This window comes from Drosophila guanche, unplaced genomic scaffold (genome assembly GCF_900245975.1).
Source record: "Drosophila guanche unplaced genomic scaffold, DGUA_6, whole genome shotgun sequence".
Lineage (NCBI taxonomy): Eukaryota > Metazoa > Arthropoda > Insecta > Diptera > Drosophilidae > Drosophila > Drosophila guanche.
In genome coordinates, this window is record NW_022995745.1 from 5,553,941 (window position 1) to 5,575,752 (window position 21,812).

A 21,812-nucleotide genomic window follows, 5' to 3' on the forward strand; every position below is an offset into this window, starting at 1 on the left:
TATTCCACTGGCTGAATTTATTTGTAATCTTGTAAATTCTTAAGGAGCAGAAACAAACGTATTTTTGGTGCTAAAAACATCAATTCTATTGTACTAATCATGCAGCATGTGTTTTTATTTCAAAGTCGAATATGTAAGTGTCATAGGCTCCCAGCTGACTTGCGCGCTTAACAGCACACTTAACAATATTGTTGTGTTTATCTCCATTATAATCATAAAACAATTACACTTATCCGCTGTCGCATCGACACTTTTAGATAAGTTGGAGCCGCCTCGAAAGCACATTGCAACATTTTTTCCAATTACACGCCAGAAGGAACACAGGAACACAATGACGGAATTTGTGCCGGTGCGTGGATTTCAGGAGCTCCAGAACATGCTGGATGTGCACAAAAACAGAACGAGCCCCATCTACTTGTATTTCTTTGGCGAGAAGGACAGCAAGGGCAAGAGCTGGTGTCCGGACTGTGTGGAGGGTATGAATACAGATGTGAAACCCCATTTCCGTTGCTTATACTTCATAATTTTTTCACCTGCAAGCTGAGGAAGGCATTATGACGGCATTCCGGCAATACACAAAGGATGCCCTTGTTGTAGTGGTGGATGTGGGCAATCGGGATGCGTGGAAGGATCGCTCTGACGCGAATAAATTCCGCAAACCGCCATTCTCCGTCAACTCCATACCCAGCGTGTTGCTTTGGAAGGGGCAACAGCGGCTGGAGGGTGATCAGCTGCTCAAAAGCGGATTGCTGAAGCTGTTCTTCGAGGAGACGGCGAACCCCAAGACTTAGCCCGTAAAGATTTATCCAATAAGAAATTATAATAAAATGTTTTACATAAATGGGCATGAACAGAAAAGAAAGAAAGCGTTTACACATGCTCCCTCTCTTTTTCACACTCGTGAAATGTGCGCCCTCTGGCGGAGAAGGTTTAGTTAGAAGAGGCCGCTTGTGGAGCTAACTTGTAATTAACTGAACATGTCGCAAAATACTCGCATTCAAGCTTGAGAAAACAATTCAAATTCAAATCTAGCAAGCTTGCTTGCGAGCGTTTTGCGGAACTGGAATCAGACATATAAATGAAAAAGAAGTCGCTATTTTTCAAAAAACTCCCAACGAATTTTGGGATAATTTCAATACTTATTCATGTGCATTCATCCTCCATAAAAGATGTTGTGGATATGTAGTTGATGTGTAGATACAGTGTGGCTTCTATGTAAAAAATGGACATGTCAAATAAAAAGGAATTTTTGTTTGCCTACCTTGCTTAAACCGTTTTAGTATCCAATTCAATTGAAAGGAGTCCTTGTAGTAAACTAATTTGTAGAGAATTGATTAATGAATCGAATAAAATTATGTGTTTAGTGGTGAGAGTCCTCGCTAGCTTTAAATATTTAATCAAATTACAAAAAAAAAGAAATATGATTTACATTATACAATACGGTATGTTTTGGAAAAGAGACAGTATTTTTGGGTATATTTCGGAGTGCCAGGCGGTGGTATTTTTCATCAATAAATGCACGGTCACTGTTCGGTGTGGCGCGCGCGGATAACGGTAAAGACCCCCAAAGCACCGTAACGAACGCTTTCTGGCGAAGCACGCGGCGTACGGCAGGCAGCCCAACGGTAAACATTGCAACACGCGGCTGTGTCGGCCGCTCTCCCGCGCGCACTCTCGCTCTCCCTAACATTAGTTCTTGTCGCCGGCGGTGTCATCATCCTTCATCCTTGTCGTTTGTTTGTTTTTTGGTTCGTTATACCGCCGACCGCTTATATCGTTGGCTGTTAAACGTTTGCCGCTATTCGCGGACCGGTGCGTTTACCGCGGGCTGGACCGCTAACCGTTACGCGCGTTCGAAAAAAGCCAGCCACAAAAAGCAGGCTGGCCCATGTGTAGAGTGGGACAAGGAGTGTTTCGGCCATGAATAGAGCGGAACAAAGAGTGTTGGGCCATTAAATAACGCCACAATTCCCGAATGTAGGTAAAACCAAAAAGGGTGCACCCCCACACACCCACACACACACACACACACACACACCCAGTTGCGTGGCTGTTCTGGGTTGGGCGGTGAAGATGGGAAGACGCCTGCGGTTGGTTTTCGGCTGTCCGGCTGCTTGAACCCATTTAACCCGCTTGTCGCACACCAGTTTGTGGGACGGGGATGCGAAATGACACGGGAGCACAGCCAAAAACTGTTGCATACCCGGTACTCAAGGAGCCCAATAAGAGGGTTCATCTTAGCTGCCAGCGACTGTTGGGGTTAAAGCAGCCTTAAAGCGTGTTCGTATTCCTGAATAGTCCTGAATTTTGGCCCATGTTCACATAGATATTTCCTTCATGCTAATATTTGGAAAAAACTTTGCCAAATCCACTTGCAGTCAACAATTAAATCCGAGTTGCCGTTTATCCCCACACACGTTCTTCAATTGCCTTCGCACGCTTCTTCATTTGTAGAATTATCTCTGGAAATCGTTCTTCCTTCCCCATACACTTTGGGTGTATTTTGTGTGTACTTTTTTAAGAATACTTATTGTATGCGCAAATAAATAATAACGAGCGACAAACGCCTCTATGGCCCGATGCTGCGGCCCATTTGGCGGCCTGGTGCTAATAAATATGCGAGATGACAACAACAATTATTTGAACAAGTCGCATCGAATGGGGAATACACAGCAGAGAAAAGGTTGCCCATACCGAGGAAAAAAATTAATATCATAAATTAAATTAAATTGACAAATGTGAACGCGATCGAAGAGAGAGAGAGAGAGAGAGAGAGAAGTTGGACCCCGTGAAGGTCACTGAAAATAAATATCTGTGACTGTCGCATGATCCAATTTTGGATGCCGATTTCGATTTCGAATGAGAATTCTTAATTAATTCTTAGCACAAAATTAGGCTGACAATAATAATTGCAAAAGGAAAAGAATAAAGCATTGGCACGCAAAGATTTTATAGCCGAAAGGTTAGTCCGTATATTTTTGGGTAGAATTTAAATTCTTTATTCCAGCAAGAATTCCGTCAGAATATCCATTAAGCATTCCTCCCAAATGCGTACTTTCGATGGGCTTTTCTTCATGGTTTTCCGCATCTGCAATTCCAAAGATATCTTCATAGATCCTTGACTATTTCCTGATCTAAACTGTGCCACAACTTCCAATTAACAATTTTTTCAATAAATAACACGTTTTTCGACCCTGGCATCAAAAAGCAAATTTAACGAAGAGTCAAAAAATTATTTGTGATTTATAATTAATGAAATTAGATTTGATTTTGCCTGCTATATTTTCTCGTGTCAATTAAAAATCCCGAAAATACTTAATGAGGCACGTAACAAGGTAGACAGCTGTCCGTAGGAGAGCCTGGGGCTTGGGGCATGCCCCGCATCATGCACCATACACCATATGCGAATATCTGCGTTGTTCTTAGTCCAAATTCAGCGAAATGTCATTAAAGAAGATCGTAAAAAAAAGATGCGAATAAATTATAAGCAACAAAAAATATACATACAACGGTTGGATGCGTATAGAAAAAATATATCTGGGTTCTATGGACTTGAGAGGATTAAGGAAAGACATGGAATTGCTTTAGTTTTTTGTTGTTGTAATTTTTTATTAATATTTTTCGATGTGCCTTGGATGGGCTCTTAAAGCTTTTAGCGCGCCGTCGATTAGCGATAAATATTTGCGTATATATTTTATCTTTCCTGTGAGTGCGATTTATAGTGTCATTGAAAATCATAATTTATTTCTAATTCCCAAAGAACTGTCACACAGAGTGGGCAAGTGGGAGAGGCTGTAAGGGGGAGAGTGATGCAACTGTTTCTGTATCTTTGTATCTATCCATAGATGTGTCTGGCCTCTGCGTATTTATTTATTATTAATTTTTTTTTTTTTATATTTAATTGACGCATTTAGTCCATAACAACAGCAACAGGCAACAGGCAACAGGCAGCGTCAAACGTGTAGTGCATATATCATCGATATGTGGAAATTATATCTATCTATAATGATACAGCAGATACCCAAACAGATATTTATATATAAATTTATATACATATAAATGATACACTCACGCATGCCAAAGACTTGCATATATTTGAATCTATCGAATTGGAAGTCAAAAATAACAGCAAAATAAATATGAAATATGCGAACAAATCCAATCAAGTGTCACACACGCGCTGCCACATGAAATATGGATTAAAGTTTTTGTTGTTCTGTGGATTGACACCCGCAAAAAGGGGGAAATGCCAGATGGCAAATCGAATAAAATGCATAAAAAGAGCCGAGTTTATTTCAGGGCTTAGATAGTGTCCAAAATATAACAAGTCAATTTCGGTAAGCTGCAAAAAGAAAGGCATTTAAGACAGAGAGAGAGAGAGAGAGAGAGAGAGAGAGGAACACCTCTTTCGGCCACAATTTTCGGTAATGAGCCATGTGGTCAGCCCCCCTACTGACCGATTTACCAGCCACGGAAAAATAACAATTGAGATAACTTAATGCTTGGGGGGGACTGGGAGCTCTGTCCGCTTATCAGAATGTGCAGAAGTTCTCTGCCGCTGATAGAGAGAGAGCGAGAGAGAGAGAGCGAGAGAGTGTGGCAGCGGTGGGGGGTAAACAAAACTGAGCGTCGAAACGAGTTGAAAGTAAAAAAAAAAACAAACAAGCATTTTGTATCGGTTGTTTCTTTTTTGCCGCCAACTTCGTTGCTAATGACGACACGAATCAAGTACAGTGTGGGAGGGTGGGGAGGTGAAGTAGGTGGTAGGGGGTAGGGGGTGTGCCGCCACACTATTTGGAAATCGTTAACAACGTCAATGGCAACAACAAATGCAGCGAAATGGGATTATTTCTGTTGCTTCTGCCTGCGCTCCTCGTCAGCGAATTTGACGCCATTGATTTACAGACCAGTCAAAACGTCACCAGTCGTAGAGTTCCTCTTTTTCCCCCTCTTGAAATTCGCTGAAGTTCCGTTCGATATGGTTCGCTTCGATTCGAATGATTCTTAACTGTTTGCTTAATGGCAATTATAATAAAAGCGGCAGGCAGAAGGCCACCTCGACCCATGGGTTACCCATTATCAATCAGCTTCGATCGGGTGTCCGTGTGCCTGCATATGCTCCCACGAGAGTGCTGGGTATACAAATATATGTGAACAATAGCAATAACCGTAATGGCAACAGCAGCAGCAGCAGCAGCAGCAGCAGCAGCAGCAGCAGCATCAGCAGCCCTCCCCCCAATAAACAAATTCATTCTGATGGGAGAGAGAGAGAGAGAGAGAGTAACCCTTGCCGCTGTAACCCTCTGCCTCTATCGTAGTGTTGCAGTCACAATCGTGGGTATCTGAGAATGTTTGAAGATAGTTGTAGATTCGGCCACCCCCAGTAGCACCCAGAGCATTCTCAATCGCAGTTGGGCGCCGGTGCCGATTCAGTTCGGTTGGGTTCGCTTTTCTCTATTGCTGCGAAACGTTTTCGAATCCCAAACTGTTTTTGTTGTTGTGAATTTTAATGGTTAGCTGCCGCCATTTAATTGCAATTGTAATAGGAATTATCAACAATGGCAATAGCAATAACCGCAAAGACAATAAACACATTTATTTTTGCCATTCTGACGATCGTAGCGTGTGGCGACGGAGACAGTCAGACAGGAAGATACTATATGGTGCACAATAAAGTCGCCTCGTGATTGTGATTCCAATTCCGCTCGTGATCATCAACATCAGCATTGAGCATCCAGAGACTGCGACACAAAACAAAAAAAAACAAATGTTTGCCCTACAAAAAGACATTGGGTCCCCCCATAGAGTAGTTTGTGAGGGAATTAAATGTGAAGAAAAAACAAATTCCTTTACCAAGGGATTTTTGTAATCCCCAGGAACTTTTCTACATCTGAGCTTATCTGTAATTATTCTCTGATAAAGTTATCTAAACGCTAATGAACATCAAGTGCAGCTATCTAACAGCTTGAATGCAACTACCATAAAGCCCAAAAGTTATCTCAAAGATACACAAATGAGAATGAATGCAATGACGCTGATCTGTTCCAGTTTGTTCAGGCATAATCATCCATCCATCCACAGATTGTTGCTAGTCACTGATTGATGAAACAATTTGCACAAACTGTGAGGCGAGTACGAGTACTTGTCACTATTGCTGATCTCACAAAAGGCACAAACACAGCTCCCCGCCTGTGTCTCACTAGCCAATCTCTCGTTTGTTTGTGAACGTGGCTAGCGGTTTGGTGAACTTCTGGTCTCGTGTCTACGCTGTGCCCTGTGAATTTTGATACTTTGCTTGCATTTTTAGATCGTTTTTGGATTATTGAAATTATGTACATTTTTCTACGCCTAATTGGCGATTGAACATGGAACATTTTGCTACGCTTGCTTTCAGATTTCTTGCGGAATTACGTGCTTGATTGATGAAGAATTTTATTTTTGAATTCTTTCTATTCATTTATATTATTTTGGATTATTCAGAACATGTAAAATACGTTTAGGGATTTCATTTATATTTGTTTCTAGAGTTTATCCTTAATCCTGAACTCATTCAACGGTCTGTGGCATCCCATCCCTTTTGGTTACGATTTGGGTCTTGCCTGCTGTGCATCTGCAGCTTTCCACACGTCCGATCTCATGATTTCATTTTCATTTCCATTTTTATTTTTTGTGTTGTTGTTTTGTTTTTGCGTGCGCGATTCAAATCGCTCGCGGGCTCGCTCGCTCGCTCAGTCGTGCTCTCGCTTGATGGCGTTTTCTATTTCCAATTTCATTTCCATGTGGAGTGGTGGGGTAGGGTAGGGGGTGACAGCGCCAGCGACAGCGACAGAGAGAGGCTGAGGCTGGGGTCTGGGGGCCGTGGCCGCATCGCATCGCGCCGCGCCGCGCCGCGCGGTTTCAGTTGATTTTGGCGCCTCGTTGTCGGAGCGACAGAGGATCGTTGAACGTTGACGGAATTGCACGGACCGCGATCCGATTGGAAATTTGTGTTGGTTTTGTTTCGCCATTCTGATTGGGAACCAAGGGAATCTCGACTGATAAGCCCCGTTCCTCCTTAATATCTCCCCCCGCACTTATCACACACTGTGTGTGCGCGTGGGTGTGTGTGTGTGTGTGAGCGCATGCAAATGTATTCTGTAACTGTGTAATTGTTTACAGGCTTCCTCAGATAACGGGCCGCATAAATTAAATAAACTGCAAATTGCCGATTGAAAACTTTTCGCATTTCCCAATGTTCTTTTAAGGCAAATTGTTGTGTTGGTTGTTTGTAATTTTTTGCATTTTTTTTTTAATGTGCCAAACCAAAGAAAAAAGTTAAAGAAAACTAACAAAAATAAATATAAATAAATCGGTAATTTGTGCGATAAGCCCCCAGGCCGCTCTCTTTTGAACGGAAGAAACCCACGGGAAGCAGATAAACAGTTTGGTGCCCAAAAGAGTGGCAGCAGCAGTGCTCCAAGAGTGGAAACAGCAGCAAAAGCCGGCATCAGCCGTTAGAATACCAGGAAGTAACTGTAACGGAATACCAACAGCTGGAGAGAGGAGAGCGCAGTGTTCGAAGAGTGGTAGGTGCCAAAAGCCGGCAGAAGCACTCAAAGAGAGAGAGAGAGACCTAAGAAGCAGTGCAGCAGTGTTCCAAGTTACAAAGCAGTGATCCAAGAGAGCGAGAGAGAGAACGAGGAAGGAGCACAGCACAGGGGAGAGAGCAAGAAAGCCGGCAGCAGAGCTCGAAAGGCCAAAAGAGAGGCCAAAGAGAGGCCAAAGAGACGCGGATAAGCAGGCCAGATTTGGATCCGTTCAGCTCCACTTTGAGGTGAGTTTTGAGTGAATTTGTCTAGGTGGAGGGCTAGCCAAAGAGTGTATGAAAAACGAGGCAGCCAGCCAGCCCTTTGAGTGAGCTTTTGGTAGAACGACGTCTGCGCAGTGTGAGAGGGGGGTCGAAAGGGGGTGCTCAAATGGCTGGTGGCTGGACTGCCAAAAGAGCAGAAGGCGAAAAAGAGATGAAACAACAACAAGAAGAGCAAGCCCAAGAGAACAAGAGGAAACGAACAAGAAGAAGCAGACGAGGAAGGAGCAGAGCCAGAACCACAGGCAAAAGCAGCAGCACAAGCAGTAGCCAAAGAATGTAACACAAAAACAAAGAAAACAACAAACCAAATCAAAAGCAGTGCAAACAAAAAAAACAACGAAAATACAAAATAAAGCGTAACGGGACAAGCCTCAACAAAAAAAAAAAGAGGCAGTTGAAAGCGGCAGCAGCAGGGCAACGGCGGCCGCATAAAAGCATCCGCAAACGGCATCGAGCGTGCGCCAAAAAATGTTGCACAAATATTATTGTACAATAAGCGAGACGAGGCTGAATCCTGAAGCAATATCCTGAAGCAATTTAGTTATCTATAGATTTAAGCCTCCAAAAATCTACTGTGCAGAAATATTTCTGGAAATAGAACTAGAAAATCCGAGAGATTGAATTTTTTCGATTTTTTTGTGTTGTTGTTCTATTTTTTTGCAAGTGTGTGTGCCAAAAAAGTGTGAAAAAAAAATACTTGAAAAATATATAATCAAAATAAATGCATAAATTAGTTTAAAAATAACGAAAATATAAATAATAAATAAATAAAGTGTGCGATGAAAATAAACGAAAATCAAACAAAAAACTAAATAAATTCCTAAACGTGAACAAAACTCAAACAAAAGCAAACAAACAAAAACAGAAAATTCCAAGCGGCTTCACGGCGATGACGACAACAAAAATAGGTGCCGCAGCAGCATCATCATCAGAGCGGGTCCAGAGCAGCGCAGCCCGTACGCAGCGACCAAAGGTAAGTGACCTGCCACCCACTGCTACGCCCACTCGCAAAACTCCCACTCAAAACTCTCCACCATTCACCCCATTCCAAACAACAACAACAACAACAAAAAGAACACCCTAAAGCAAAGCTATCTATGGCTGACGAAGCTTCAAATACCCTCCACAGATGGATGCAGCTCTCAAAAGTGATTTGGAGTCTGATTTATTTCTGATAGTTCCAACAATGCTCTGGGTTGCAGCATCCCTCTGCTCGTTGTGAAAGTACTCTCTGCGCAGGGTATGCCCGACAACAACAAGAAGCAATTAAAATTTCTCAGTTGGCTGCGCCTCGGACGCTGGTTTCTGGTGCAGATTGCGGGTAGCGCGAATTTTTCATTGCATACGCACATGGGCCATGGGCCGCAGCTGTTCGATCCGCTGGCCGGCCGGGGGGGATGAGCTGCAAGAAAGGGTATTGGTTGGTTGGGGGGCGCGGGCGGCTGTTGGGATGTTGTGACCAGCCAGACCTGGGCTGGGCAAACACACATTTTTTTGTTCGTCTTCCTTTGGTGTTTTTGTTTTCCTATTGGATTTCATTGTTGCCGCACTAAGAGTGCGCCTGCGTGAGAGCCAGGCAGCAGGCAGCAGAGAGAATGAGTTGGATTGTCCTGCTCAACATCTAGATTAGCGACAAAGTAGTCGCAGGTCTAGATACCCTGGCAGCCAGAAAAATAAGAGATGCCTAAACTCTGTTCAACTGAGGATAGGACTCTCCCAAATCAGAGAACTTAGTGTTACATTAACTGACTCAAATAAATACATAGAAAATGTCAAATGGCCTTAGAAAAGTGCATTGAAATGAACTAAAATCGAACTCACGTTGGGCACACCCAACGTAACTGTAATTCCAATGCCCAGAATCTCTTGGGTTGAGTGAACCCTGACTGCCATGCATTCTCTCTGCCAACGCGTTGGCTCTCTTTCAATGTCGGTTGTCTCATATCTTTGAGTGGTTTCTCCTGCGGCCTTGAGTCGAAATGGGTTTGTGCTGCTTTTGTGCAGACTTTTGCCTCGTGGCTTACCACACACACGCACACACACACAGGACGACTCGTTTCTCGTATTCGTACTCGTTCAGGCGTGGGGACACCGCTCCCGTATCTCGTATCTCGGTATCCTATTTAGGCTACCCCCAGCATAGCCTTATCCCGGCATCATTTCGCTTTTAGATTTCCTTCTTTTTTATATCTATTTTTTTTTAACTTGATGGATATTTTGGTTTTTCTGTTTTACGATGCTCCTTTCACTTTTTCGTCTGCCTTTTGTGGCGTCTTTCCTTGGCCTTTGGTGCCACTTCCGGCTCTTTGAAGGGCGGCAGGCCGTGGCTCTGCCAACAACAAATTGGCGCCATTAGTGAAATTTTAATCAAGACATTAGCATATAGCTATCGAATACAGGCCACACATATGTAGATAGATATACTCTTCCAGAGTTCTGGAGTTCCAGCCAGGCAGCTGCAATTCTTGGCCATTATGTAGGTATTCTTTTGGTACTCTTCCTATACCCTTCCTTACCGTAGGCAATGCTGATTATAATCCATTTCAAAGTCTCTAATCAGCAAAGTTTCTAAACCTATTTTTGGACTCCTTTGTTGGCACTTGCTGTCTGTCCTCCAATTTACCACTTTTCCCGCACTATTACTAATAAAATTAGTGGCAAAAACACTGACAAGTTTTCGGCATGTTTAATATTCAATCCAACGAATGCACAAAGCGAACCCCAAGGGGCACGTACGTTTTCCCTGGGGTGCCAGGAGCTCACTCCATCCAGTGTTATCCCATAATAACACTCATTAGGGCCAGGGCCAGGGCCAGGGCCGCCTTCACTTTAAAGTTGAAACCTCAGCTAGGGACCCCTTATACTGCTTCTATTTTATTGTTGCTCCCATTCTGTTCAATCAACACAAAATCAGTGGCCAAAAACAAACCGAAAAGTGTGAGGAAAACAAGATTTGCAGACAACACAAAAAAAATAAATCCAATGTCAAATAGTGTAAAGCAAATGTTGTGTATTAGTTGGGAATACTCGTATCTGTACGGTTAGATGGCACACACACAGTGATAGAGAGAGAGAGAGAGTGGATGGGTGAGTGTAAAGAGCGACAGGGGGCACCACTAATGAGGCCCTTGGGGAACATATTAAACTTCAGATTTCAGCGCACAGTGGGCGGAAATGCCGTTTTTTTGTGGCATTAACCAGCTAGGACTGGGACTTTTTGGCTGTTTAAATTCAAAAATTATCACAAATGTTTCCAACACAATTATTACCATGGTTTTATTCCACAGTTCCTATAGCAGAACATGTGAATAAATAGTTTTTTTTATGTATGGTGGCTGGTGCCAGTGTGAACGGGCGTTTCACTTCTTTCAAAAATTCCCAACGTTCCCCTGGCATGGCCTCAGTGTGCAGTGGCTATTAGGGAACATTTTTGTGTAGCCTTTCTTATTACTTCAAGAGATTTAAATATTATTTTACATTTTACTTATACGAAATTATTCTTGGTTTAATCCCAAACACAGACTGCGGTTTAGTCTCCGCAAAAAGTTCAACTAAAAGTCCAAATGTCTCATGTGAAATAAACGAAATTACCATTGGATATATGTACATATATTTAATTTGTATTTTTCTTCATATTTATGTGTTTATAATATAATAATAAACGATATATATTGGATGCTTCAAAGGGTACTTCGACTCGAGAAGATGGCGCTGCTGCAATTTGGGAAGAAATTGTGGCGCTGGTGTGGTTTGAAGGTTTGGAGGTTTCCTGACAAATCACAGTGGGGCCGGGCAGCCCACATCCTCCAGCAACAAATAAAAACCCCAAAAACTTCGACGCTCGTGCGTCTCGAGCCCTCCTCAACTGACTCACAAAATTAAAGTAATAATAACTTTGTTTCGCCACTCCCAGCCATTCCCTCGAAAAACTTTTATTTCTTTCTTTTCTGTGTTTTGTTTCTTGCTCTTCTTCTGCTTCCTCTTCATTTACCCTCTGGCTGTTACTCCCCACACCCCTGTCTCACATCCTCTCTCTCCCTCTCTCTCTCTCTCTTTTAAAAGTTGAGGGAAAATGACTTTTTGGAATTTTTCCTGTGAGTGAAATTCAATTCAGTTTGCCAAAAAAAATTAAAAACTTTCATTAAAAATAAAGAAAAAAAAAATAGGATTTTGTAAATGTTTTTTTATGGTTGAAATCCGTTCTTAAAGCGAGTAAATTTATTCTTTAACTGTTTTAAATTATACCTGAACATTGTTTGTCTTCAAACAAAATGGCAAGCGGCGGCGGCAGCCCAAGGACATGGGGAGACTCAAAGCGAAAGGCGACTTGCTGAACTTTCCAACACAAACAACAGAAAATAATAAAAATAAAATTAAAAAATGTAAAACAAAAAACACAATCAAAACCGCGCTTACGTCTGTCGCTTTTGTTTGGCTCAGCGACAAGGCAAACAAAATAGAAAAAAAAAAGGAGCACCAAGGAGCTGCAAAGTCAAAGTTGCGAGTGGCCTAAAGTAATATTAATGGGCCTGGCAGTTCATTGTTTAAATTTCCAGCAAAATTTGCAGCCGCAGGACTGAGTGCTGGACCCTCAGCAGCCTACACAAACACACTCGTTGGGGGTTGGATGGGGGGGAGGGAGAGCACTCGGCAATTATTTGCATACAAAACTCAATTCTGTGAGCGGAAAAGCGCGTGAAAATGCTGGCGCGGGCCGGCGAAAAAACATTATAAATAAATCAACAAATATTTGAACCATACTTCATATGCCCCAGAGCCGTTAATGGTTTTCAAATGGAAGTTGGGAGCATTTTTTTTGCACGACCAAGGGGCCAAGCACTTGCCAGAGTATCCCTGCCGATAACCCGATAGGAAATCAACGCTGAAAGGAATACAATTCTTTAGAATTTTCGATTGTATTGAACACAAAATCTCATTAAAATAAAACTACTGCCGCTTATAATGAGCTATGACCACATTCCTGAGCCTGTGTGTGGGCAACAGCTCCTGTTGCAATAATGCACTTGCAATACATGGCAATCCGGATGGCTTGGGCAAGGCGTTCCATGCATTTTTGATGGAAAGTATTGGTCTTCGGATCGCCCCCGGTTGCAGTTGTACGGGCACAAAAGTTCTGCATGAAGGCCTGTATGTTCAGAATGCTTATCTGTCCACTGGTGCAATATTTCTGGAGAGTTTTTAGTAGAAACAAATGCAATTGGCTGTTGGTTTTGCTCAAGGAAACCAAACGCAAGCGGCCAGGCCACAGGCCGGCCGAGATGAGCAGCGGTGCCACTGGGCCCAACATTTCCAAGCTCTCCAATACTTTGCCCAGCAACTGGGCGCGCTCCGGTGTCAGGTGGCAGCCAAAGAGCGACATAAATATGGCATTGCAGCTTGCAAACCGATTTCGTCCTGGCTTTAAAAAGCCCTCAACCAGCGCTATGGCCAATTGCAACTCCTTCAGCAAGTTCAGCCGGTCAGACGGCTTGTTTTGCACCAAGAAAATGTATTTGGCAATTATTTGCATGACTAAATTCTGATTATTACCAGCAGCAAGCAGAGTTGCTGCAAGCGAAAAGTGTTACAAAAGCAATTCAATATTTGCAATTTATTTATGTACACATACCAATGTGATCAAGAGTGTCCACAGCACACTTTGGAAAGTTCTCCACATTCAGTTGTAGATCCATTTTATTGGCTTTGTCGCTGCTGTTACTCTCCACTGGCGCAGACATAATCAACAAGCAATTGCATGTATTCCTGATTCGTAAATTATTACTGAGGCCAATTTGGTTTTTGTGTTTTTTTTTGTGTTAAAATTTCTTCCGTGTCGAGTGCTGTTGGGCCTTAATATCGATAGATATCGCGGCGTCAGGCAGGGTATTCCTGTAAATAATGGAGCGAAAAATTAGTTTTTTGTTCATTTTGATAGTTCCAGTAATTAGCAGAACATAAAATAAAATGAAATAGCCATTTGTTTTATACAAAATAAGTATTATTCGACTTATTTTTTATTTTTTAAATCTAATTTTTTATTTATTTGCCACGGAAAAATATTTTTATTGATTGTTTATTTTGGACTTTTCCATCTTAACATATTTTGTATTATATTTGAACTAATTAACTGCCTTTGAATATTTTTTAAACAATTTTTAAATTATTTGAATTGAATACTTAATTTTGGTTCGCATTTTTATGTTTATATTTTTTGCCATGAAATCAAGTCTATAAAAAGACCACCGCAACGCTCTGTGATGTGGAAAATATCTGTGTATGAGGCGAAGACAGAAATATGTATGCAGAAAATTTCGTTCTTCAGTTGAATTTTATTAGCGGATTTTTCTTAAAGAAACTATAAAAGTTGTCTTCAAAGTGAGCAAAAAATATGCCGAAGTTTGCCAAGTTTGAGTTCGTTTATGTGCGACGAAGATGTGTCACTTTTTCACTATATTTCCAAGTCATTTTGCAACTGGCAGATAATTGCTTTAAAGCTGCATTTACCTTAATCATGGCCCGGGGGAGCAGAGAAAATAAACAAAAGTGCAAGGAATTGCAAGGAATTTGTCGTCAACAAATTACCGTTATCCTTACTCACTCCCCTACCGGGAACAAACAGTTCAGGTCGAGTCTCTGCTGCTGTTGGAATGCAACGAAATGGAGAAAAAACAGAAGAGAGAACTGCTTATTATTATGAAAATGCCATCATCGTTGAATGTCAAAATGCCAGAACAAACACTCTCTCGCCGCATAAAATAGAACAACACAGTGGAGAGTGTGGAGTGGTGTGGAGGGGAGTGGAGGGGAGTGGAGACAGCCCCTCCCACTTGACGGACGTACATGTTAGGGGAGCGCGAAAGAGCGAGAGAGAGAGAGAGAGGGGGTGCTTGAGGGGTGATAAAATTCCAGAAGTTCTTAGCGCCAAGTCAAGCTCCCAACCGCAAGCTCTCCCTCTCCCTCTCCCTCTCCCACCCCACTCTACTCTCTGCCACTTCTTATGTTCCTCATTTGCCCACTCATTTTTCTCCTCCTCCCGCTGCCCGCGTTCCTTTCTCTCCCTCCCAGTCAGTGTTTGTCCAGGGCTTGGACTGGCATTTTAAGTGATTTAATGTTTGGCTTTTGCTGTAGAAGACCAAGATGAGGTAATGGCAAAAGCTCCCCCCCCCCCCCCCACACACACCACACTTTGAGACAGAGGGAAAGAAAGAGCGAGAGAGCAAGAGCAAGATTGGGGAATTTTTTGGGGAAAAATGCTGTCGCTGCCGAAATATTGCCAGGCAAATGTTACGCATACTCAGCATAAATCTGTCCATATACAAACATTATGCAGCGGGTGTGTGGCAGGGTGTGTGTGTGTCCTGGCAGCCATTGGGAATCTGGCCAACAATTTATGCTACAGGTGCTGCTGGAGCTGTGGCCTGGGGAGCAAAAAGAACAACAACAAAAAACGCTTTCGACGCGTCGCCCATTGTTACCCACAATTAAACGCATTTTCCCCCCCCCAGCCATAACTTAATTGCCGCCTGCGGGCTCGGGGTCGTGTCTGCTCTCAAATTGAAGAAACTGAAGAAAAGTTGTGTAGATGAAGTCAACTTCCAGTTGGTGCTGGAACTTTTGCAAGCACAAAGATAAATATGAAGATAGATCAGGAGGAAATGCATGAAATGGCCATGAGAGAGTTTTGCCCAAGGAATGAACAACAACAAAAATATACAAGGGAAACTTTAGAGATTTATTCGCCAAACGGCAGCTGAGCAAATATTTAATTTAATATTCTAAGTTGTGCAATTAAACAAACTTAAGGGGACACAAGGGGATGTTCCAGGTACTTTGAGCAATTATCTTCCCCGCTCTGCATTAAAGTTGTTTTAAAATCGATTCTTACGCATTTAGTTCTGCTCATTTCAATTATTTAATTTATTTAATTTAGCTGAGTTTCCATCTGTATATTGCTTTCATGATTAGCCACGATCTACCCGATTATCTACAACAAATCACTGTGCAATTTTCACTATGCCAAACCAGTTGCTAAGTGAAACTTTGAGACCTCAGAAAGGCCTCCTGTGTAACGCCCAGTCAATGTTGTGACTGCCACTGGTAGGCCTCCAGGAGGAAACCCTCCGACACGTCCACTCCTGTCATCCAGCTGACTCTCTCTCTCTCTCTCTGCCCACTTTTGGCTGGAGCTTTTTGTGCTGACATCGTCTAATTTCAATTTATTTAGCCCCCCAATGACAGGGCACAAAATGCACTCAGCACACAGCAAGGGGCAGGGGCAGGGGAAGGGTGCTCGGGGTACATGCTTGGAGTGCCTGGCTAATGTCCTGTGTATCAACCCCCGCAAAACTTATCCAAAAGTCAGCATAAAACAACAACAAATTGTTGGCACTCCGAGAGAATTTTTGTGCTGTGGCAATCTCCTGGGCAACCGAAAAATCAACAAGTGAAAATGCAAATGTGATTATTTATTAAGCGCCTTAAATATTGCCCCTCCGCCACCCCGCCCAGGACTTGCTTGGGCTTCCATCAACAGGTTACACAGTTCCGAGCATCGATAAGGTCACAAGGTAAACAATTTGGGTGTCAGTTTCCTCCCCTCGCCTGCACAGCCCTCCTCTGGAAATTCATTGGAGGGCCAATTGAAAATTCAACCTAACAATTCAATGTATAAACGATTTCTGCCTGTTATTTTGTACTGCTTTTATTTTGTTGTTGTTTTCTTTTTTATTGTTGTAATTGCGCGTAAGTCGCTTGCTTTTGCTCCTGCCCCACCATTTGCTGGGATTAAAGTATTCGCTTTGCGTCTTTTCTTTGGCCTTCCTTGCCTTTTATTTCCCTTTTCACTGCCTTTCCTTTCCTTTCGTTTATTTTTCTTGGCTGCATCATTTTGGCTTCGAAAGGTGGAAAAGTGGAAGCCCACGAAACGAACAAAATTAATGGCTAAGGCACACTCGGAGCTCCTTTAGAGATGCTCTATAATTGAGTGGCACAGCAGCAAAAATTGCAAAATAAATTGATTAAAAATATAACAAATAAAAATATTAAAAAAAATAAATAAAACTCTTTGATTAATTGCCAAGAAACTTGCCTCCAAAAAGAGTTCCTCAATAGCATGGATACTCCGCACAAAGAGTGAGCAAATGGCTGGCAGAGCAGTGAGGACTCTGTCCCAGGGGTGAAATTCATAATGAGCCAAGTTCCAGCTCGCCTTACCCACTCCCAGCGTTGCTTGGCTTCTGTGCGCCTTGGCATGCAAATTAATTTAAAGCAATTTCTTTTCTGGTTTCGTTTCGTTTTCGGCCCTGCCAAACTAATAAAGAATACAAAATATTCCACTCTCCCTCCATGTGCCACGCCCGAAATAAGCATCATTAGGCGCTTGGCAGGCGCCTCCAGTGAAAGTAAAAGTGAAAGTGCTTGAAGATGATTTTTCCAAACAAAAATTGTTGGCATTGCATTCGGCAAAAATGGGCGACAGCTGGGAAGAAGAACGAAACGAAAGGAAACTAAAGGAAACGCCACGCCTCATCTCGCCTTGAGGGCTTTTACCATCCCCCCCCCTGCTATCACTGAGAAGAAGGCGCCCAAGAACAAGACGCCGCTCGAGTTACCAAAAGGCAGCCAAGATGCTGCCTGTGTGAAGAGACGCGGGGGCTTTCCTTTCACAAGAGCAAAAGCGTGTCGAGTCACAAAAAAAAAACCAGCGTGCGTAAAGGTGTTTATGTAAGCACTCACACACACACACACACACACACACACACACACACGCACAGAAAGGACCTTTGTCGTTGTGTCCTGCTGCTGCCTATGTGCCTGTGCGCCGCCTTTCACCACTTGCCCTTCAAATTGCGTATTGGCAGCTTCAGCTTCGGCTTCAGCTTAAATGAAATGAAACGCAAAAATGAAGATGGATCGCATATCAGCCGGAAAAAAAACACACACAGCAGAGTGTTGCTAATAGCTGCAGAAAGGAAGAAAAAAGGGAGTGGGAGAGGGAGAGGGAGAGAGGGGGAGAAAGTAAAGTAGGAAATGGATAGGCAGAATGGGTACAAAATGGTTTGGGGTACAGCAAAGATAAAATAATTGAAAAAAAAAACAATATTTAAAGTAGCAAAAAAAACAAAAAAACGAGAAGGGACGTGTGAGACGCTTCTTACGCGTCACAACTTTATACCCTGCACTCAGTACTACATCTGCACCTTAGCGGTGAAATTTTTTCTTCATCTGTCATCTACATCAATTTGGGATCTTGATCTGATCTTGATCTATGGTCATTCCCTACAGAATGGCCTTTTTAGTTTTCTTTTATCTTGCGGGGGCGGAAGGGGGCGTGGGTCAATTTTGAAATACACTTGTAACAGTGTGAGCATACAGGAGTCTGGATGCAAAATTTGGTGGCTCTAGCTTTGATGGTCTCTGAGATCCAGGCGCTCAACAAGACGGACGGACAGACGTACAGACGGACAGACCGACCGATGGCTCAATCGACTCGGCTATGGCAATGCTTTGTGCACAGATACAATAAACCCCATTTACTCTTCGAGTAGCGGGTATAATAAAATGTAATTGTATTGTTAATGGTGGTCCAGTGGGTGGTTTAAATCACTCTCTGAATATTATTAAAGCGAAATAAACGCACTCTTTTATGCTTTCTTTTTGGATTTTAACATTTGAATTAAATTAATTCAAAAATAAATAATTTAGCCGCGAGTTAACAAAATAAATATAAATATAAACAAATACAAAATTTTACTTGGGAGCGGCAACAATTAGTCAGTCGACTCTTGCGGCTCCAGCTGCTGCAAATCGGGTGACGACTCCAATTGCTCGTCCGTTGAGAGCTGCTCTGGCTGCCCCTCGATTTGGGACTCATCCAGAGGCACCACCATCACCAAACGATCGAAGTCCTCCTCGGGGAAATCAATCGAAAGATTAACCGCCGCACGAAGAGTCATCATCGTTGGCGGCGGCAATGGCAACGGCAACGGCGAGCCGGTCTTGCGCTTAGGCGGTGTCTTCCACACGAATTGTTCCGTAACTAAATTCCGCTCGGGTGAGGTTGTCTCCTGCGGAGCAACAGGATTCTTGCGTACCAGAGTGTCATCGCCTCCAAGGAGCATCATCAGTTCCTGGGCTGTGGCGGCCTTAACTTCTCTCTGCCGAGGCACCTTCCGTGCAACCATTTGGCCGCAATCTAGCACGGAAATTGGAGTTTGGTGTTCAGCCTATGATAGAGAAGAAAATAACTCTTACCTGGCATCATCAGGCTCTGGGCCATCTCTGGCGTTGCTGGCCGCTGGCCGGCTTCTGTCTCCAGCAAGCTCCCCTGCTCGTCATTCTCGAACAAACCAAACGTCAACGACTCAATGCCGGAGTGTGGATCAGTCTCTGCTGTTGGGAAAATCAGCTCCGATTGTGGCTCATCGAATGCAGCAGGCGATGCCTCTCGCTCGACTTCCTTCAACTCTTTTTGGGTTTGATTCATCTCTCGTTCCTCCATCGGGGCAACACCGAACTGTGGGAACTCTTCGAATGGCCAAGAGATCGCTTCTGGCACTATCTTCGGCATCTCCTTTGCTGTCTCCTGTTCCTCCATTTCAAAGGGATTCATCTCTCGGTTCTCCTTCGGGGCCACACCGAACTGTGGGAACTCTTCGAAAGTCCATGAGATCGCTTCTGGCACTATCTTCGGCATCTCCTTTGCTGTCTCCTGTTCCTCCATTTCAAAGGGATTCATCTCTCGGTTCTCCTTCGGGGCCACACCGAACTGTGGGAACTCTTCGAATGGCCAAGAGATCGCTTCTGGCATCATCTCCGGTTGCGGCATCTTCGGCATTTTCTGTCCTGTCTCCGGTTCCTCCATTTCACAGGGATTCATCGTTCGTTCTTCGTCTTGGACAACACCGAGCTGTGGGAACTCTTCGAATGGCCAGGAGATAGCTTCTGGCACCATCCTCGGCATCTGCTCACCTGTCTCCTGTTGTTCCTCTTCACAGGGAACCACATGAACGGACTGTGGCACCGAGGTCTGTTCTGGCACCAGCTGGACCTCATCGATTGTGTCGGCCCCTGGCTGTGGCTCCTTTTCGGCTTCTGTCTCCTGTTTGATCCCATGCGTCATGTTCCACTGCTGCAGCATTTCCTGCAGCGTCTGACCCTTGGCCAGCATTGGCAAGTGTTCTTGGCTTTCGCCATTTAACATGGTCTCGGGATGATATTCCGGAAACCAATGGCGATTCCTTTTGTTGAACTTGAAGCGTGGATGGCGATGGACAGGCATCACTTCGACCGTCATTACCTCGGGCACAGTTATGATATCAGCAGTGATCTGATAAATGTCAACGAACCGCTGAAAGGCCGAGAAAAATGCGTGCTTCAATTCGTAAAGAGTTTTCGGTGTGCCGTCGCGATTGTGTTCCTTGACATCGATGCGCATCCGGCGAATATCGCCAATGAACTCCAGCACGATGTCCTTTTCGGTGCGTGCACCGCCGCTGGCCTTGATCTCATCACGCATTACATAAATACATACAACAATGATTCCAAAGAACCCTTGAGCAATACGATCGATGCGCTCCTGGGTATATTCGATTTCATCATCATCCGAACTGGACTCATCCAGTACGCTCAAATGATCGGCCAAGGCGCGCTTGAACCCCTGACAGTTGAACAGCTTTTGGAGCATCGACACGCCGGGCTTTGGTGTATGATCCTCAGGTTTTGGGGCGGGGACAGCCTCCTCCTCCTCCTCCTGGGGCATGGCATAGGTAAGGGCAGAGCTGTCCACTGTAGCACTCAGATCGCAGGCTGTAGGCTTTTCTTTCGTTTCTTTTCTTACTTGTGTCTTCTTTTTCGGAGCAATGCTTGCCAGGGGTTTCTTTGGCGGCTGCTTCTTCGGTGGAGGTGGCACAATGGCCACATGCACATCCATCTCCTGCTTTGTAGCACTCAGATCGCAGGCTGTAGGCTCCCTCTTCGTCTCTGGCAGGGGTTCCTTTGGCGGCTGCTTCTTCGGTGGAGCTGCCACGACAGCTGGTGGTCGAGGTGGCACAATGGCCACATGTATCTCCTGCAGGCATTTCAGGAACTCGAACAAATCGTTGCTGCTGCCGTTCAGCCTCTTGGTGACCTCCGCCTCCTTCATGCCAGTTTCTTGCTGCTTCAGGGCCTTCTTCAGCAGAGCTATGTTGTGGGCGCGCTCATGCACCATCCTGGCCTTCAGCTTAATGTTCGATGTGTCAATGGAGCCCGGATAGATTTGGGCGATCAGTTGACAGAAGACGACACACGAACGCAGCCCCATGTCCGCCTGGGTGACGCCATCGCCCAAGACACTTGTCACCCAACCCTTGAGGCTTGACCTTTCGGCCACACTGACAGCCTGTAAGCCCTCGTTGGTCTTTGCCTTAAAGTTGGATCGCCATACTGAAGGCTTTTCTGGCGTTGACTTCTTATCGCTGTTCTGTTGGTTGGTTCGTTCCTTTGGCTGCGTGAAGTTGTTGCCTTTTGGACTAGCTTTGGCTTTCTTTTTCATGTTTGGTCTATTTGTCGTTGCTGGATTAATATTGTTCGGTACTGATATTTCCAGGCGACTTTTTGACTTTTTGACAGGCAAAATGATATAAATAATACAAATAAATATTTAGCCGTAAGTCCTGAGTGAACTGGCCGGAAGTTTGTAATGAAATGAACTTACTGCCGATAGATACTACTATGACAAATCCAGGGAATACTAGAATATATATTTATGAAATATTTGTTCACAAATGTGGCCCATTAAGTTGTCAATTTTCAGGACACGGAGCACATAAAAATCAGCTACGAATCAAGTGATTAAAACACATCATTTTATTGCCGCCGCATGTCATTTTGCTTTGATCTCCTTTACACACACCGAAAATGTTGGCAGCAACCAGAAAATTATTTTACACTTTTCACACTAATTAAAGCAGCCAAAAAATAG

The 21,812-nt window shown here is 43.7% G+C and overlaps 3 protein-coding genes across 4 annotated transcripts; 1 reads left to right on the top strand and 2 right to left on the bottom strand.

Annotated features, from left to right (window-relative positions):
- Nucleotides 1-202: 202 nt before the first annotated feature.
- LOC117581584 (thioredoxin domain-containing protein 17) lies at nucleotides 203-8,932 on the top strand. The gene is made up of 3 exons (XM_034268935.1): nucleotides 203-476; nucleotides 541-792; nucleotides 8,905-8,932. Exons 1-2 carry the CDS (start codon nucleotides 332-334, stop codon nucleotides 789-791), a joined length of 396 nt encoding a protein of 131 aa, XP_034124826.1. The 5' UTR covers nucleotides 203-331; the 3' UTR covers nucleotide 792; nucleotides 8,905-8,932.
- A 3,858-nt stretch (nucleotides 8,933-12,790) lies between these two features.
- On the bottom strand, nucleotides 12,791-13,686 carry LOC117581581. The gene is made up of 2 exons (XM_034268931.1): nucleotides 13,479-13,686; nucleotides 12,791-13,417 (listed from the first exon to the last, which is right to left on the bottom strand). Exons 1-2 carry the CDS (start codon nucleotides 13,585-13,587, stop codon nucleotides 12,807-12,809), a joined length of 720 nt encoding a protein of 239 aa, XP_034124822.1. The 5' UTR covers nucleotides 13,588-13,686; the 3' UTR covers nucleotides 12,791-12,806.
- A 4,873-nt stretch (nucleotides 13,687-18,559) lies between these two features.
- Nucleotides 18,560-21,513, bottom strand: LOC117581568. Of its 2 annotated transcripts, XM_034268912.1 has the most exons (3): nucleotides 19,820-21,513; nucleotides 19,103-19,768; nucleotides 18,560-19,043 (listed from the first exon to the last, which is right to left on the bottom strand). In XM_034268912.1, exons 1-3 carry the CDS (start codon nucleotides 21,381-21,383, stop codon nucleotides 18,619-18,621), a joined length of 2,655 nt encoding a protein of 884 aa, XP_034124803.1. In that variant the 5' UTR covers nucleotides 21,384-21,513; the 3' UTR covers nucleotides 18,560-18,618. The 2 variants fall into 2 exon arrangements, with proteins under 2 accessions (XP_034124803.1, XP_034124802.1); XM_034268911.1 differs by having other exon boundaries at nucleotides 19,103-21,513.
- Between the last annotated feature and the right edge of the window lie 299 nt (nucleotides 21,514-21,812).